Here is a 1,956-nt window from a genome sequence, read left to right as displayed (position 1 = left end):
CTAGGTATGCAACTACCTTGAGACACGATAAAGGAAGGGAGAGGGGACAAAAAAAGGACAGGAAAAAAATCTTTTAAAACTACTCATTTCACTTAAACTCCACCAAAATTTCAGCATCTTTTCCAATTTCTTTGTGTCACGACATCATATCAACATCAGCGTCTCCTCTCCCCTCCACCCTACCACCACCACCACCACCACCACCACCACCACCACCACCGACACCATCATCAAAATCAGCAGCCCTGCTCTGCACCCGCCGAGAGAAAGAGCGAGGAGCCGGGCGCGCTCTCAATACGTGAACACCAGGTCGGAGAAGTTCGCCTCCAGCCAGTCCCCCGCGATCATCTCGCTCAGCTCGGGCGTGCAGTAGTCGGGGAACTCGAAGTGGGAGCCCAGGCTGCCCTCGCTGAACGAATCCAAATCTTTATCCACCAGGGACAGGGACAGGTTTCCGGCCGCCGCGCTGCCCCCCAGCTGCTGCTCGCTGGCGCTGTGAGCGCTTTGGGAGAAATTCAAGCTCAGGTCGAACATGAGGTCGTCGGCGTCCTCGCCCCCACTGCCGCTGCCGCTGCCGCTGCTGGTGGACGAGGAGGTGGAGACGGAGCGCGAGGGCGCGGGCGACAGCGCGGGCTGCGCCAGCGGCGGCGGGTGCTGCTTGGTGATGTTCTTGAAGCTGTAGTAGAGGCGGCTGCCGCCCCCGGCGCCCGAGGTCGCGCTGGCCCGCACCTCGTCGTAGAGGCTGGCGCCCTCGGGGGACTCGGCAGCGCTGCTCAGCGTGGGGCTGGCGGGCACTTTGGCGACGTTGTAGCGTCTCAGCAGCTGTGGTGCCTGATGCCCCGGCGGCTGCAGGAGCTGCGGGTGCGGCGGCTCCTCCTCGTCCTCGTCCACCTCCTGCTTGATCCGCAGCTGCAGCTCGTCGTCGTCCTCGTCCTCATCGTCGTCCTCCTCCAGGAACACGCACTTGACCGTCTTGGCCGCGCCTCCGCCGCCGCCCGCGCCGCTCACGCGCAGGCTGCCCAGCACGTAGTCGTCGCCAGCGCCGCCGAAGTCCCCGGGCTGTGCCGCCTTGCCCGCGCCAGCCTTGGCGCCACCGGCGGCGGGGGCCGCAGGGGCCTTGAGCTTGCTGCACTTCTTGCTGGAGCCCTTGGAGGTCTTGGCACCGCCCGCGCTCGCGCCACCCGCTGCGCTTTTCTCGGGGCTCTGGCTGGCGCTGGGTTTGGCCGCGGGGTCCATCTTGGGCTTTTTCCGGGGCCGGTACTTGTAGTCGGGGTAGTCGGCCATGTGCTTTAGCCGCAGGCGCTCGGCCTCTCGGATGAACGGGATCTTCTCGCTGTCCTTCAGCATTTTCCAGCGCTTGCCCAGCCTCTTGGAGATCTCGGCGTTGTGCATGTCGGGAGACTGCTCCATGATCTTCCGGCGCTCGATCTTGGACCACACCATGAAGGCGTTCATCGGCCGCTTGATGTGGCCTGACGCCGTCTTGCACCAGTCCGGGTCGCTCTCGTCCAGGGCCACCGGGCTGCAAGCCATGAATTCGCCCTCCTCCGTGTCCAGCGCCTCCCGGGGCAGGTTGCTCTCCGATTCCAGGCTCTCCGCCTGCTGCACCATGATCCGCTGCGGGGCTGGGCGCTCCAACCTGGGCCGTTCGGTCTCCTGCGGAGGTCCCCCTCCCCCTCTCGCCCCTCCACCTTCCCGGGCAAGTTGCAAAGTCCTTGGCGCCCTGCGGCCGCGGCTGCCCCCCTCCCCCCCGCCCCCCCTCCCAGGCTGCACAGAGCGGCTGCGGCGGCTTCGGCAGCGAGGGCCGCCAGCGCGGGGGGCTGCGGCCGCGAGGGGAGAGGCGGCGGCGGCGGCAGTGATCGAGGCAGCCCGGGACCCTTCCTCCCGCTCGTGGCTCCCGCCGCAAGCGCCAGAACCCCGAGCACTTCCAGTCGCGCGCGCTCCTTCTGCAAAAAG

At 66.6% G+C, this 1,956-nt stretch overlaps 1 protein-coding gene across 1 annotated transcript; it reads right to left on the bottom strand.

Annotated features, from left to right (window-relative positions):
* Positions 1-291: 291 nt before the first annotated feature.
* Positions 292-1,611, bottom strand: SOX11 (SRY-box transcription factor 11). The gene has a single exon (XM_037151752.2). It carries the CDS (start codon positions 1,609-1,611, stop codon positions 292-294), a length of 1,320 nt encoding a protein of 439 aa, XP_037007647.2.
* Between the last annotated feature and the right edge of the window lie 345 nt (positions 1,612-1,956).

Source organism: Artibeus jamaicensis, unplaced genomic scaffold, assembly GCF_021234435.1.
Source record: "Artibeus jamaicensis isolate MK-2021 breed Jamaican fruit bat unplaced genomic scaffold, CSHL_Jam_final contig_465, whole genome shotgun sequence".
Lineage (NCBI taxonomy): Eukaryota > Metazoa > Chordata > Mammalia > Chiroptera > Phyllostomidae > Artibeus > Artibeus jamaicensis.
This window is presented reverse-complemented; position numbering and strand designations above follow the sequence as displayed.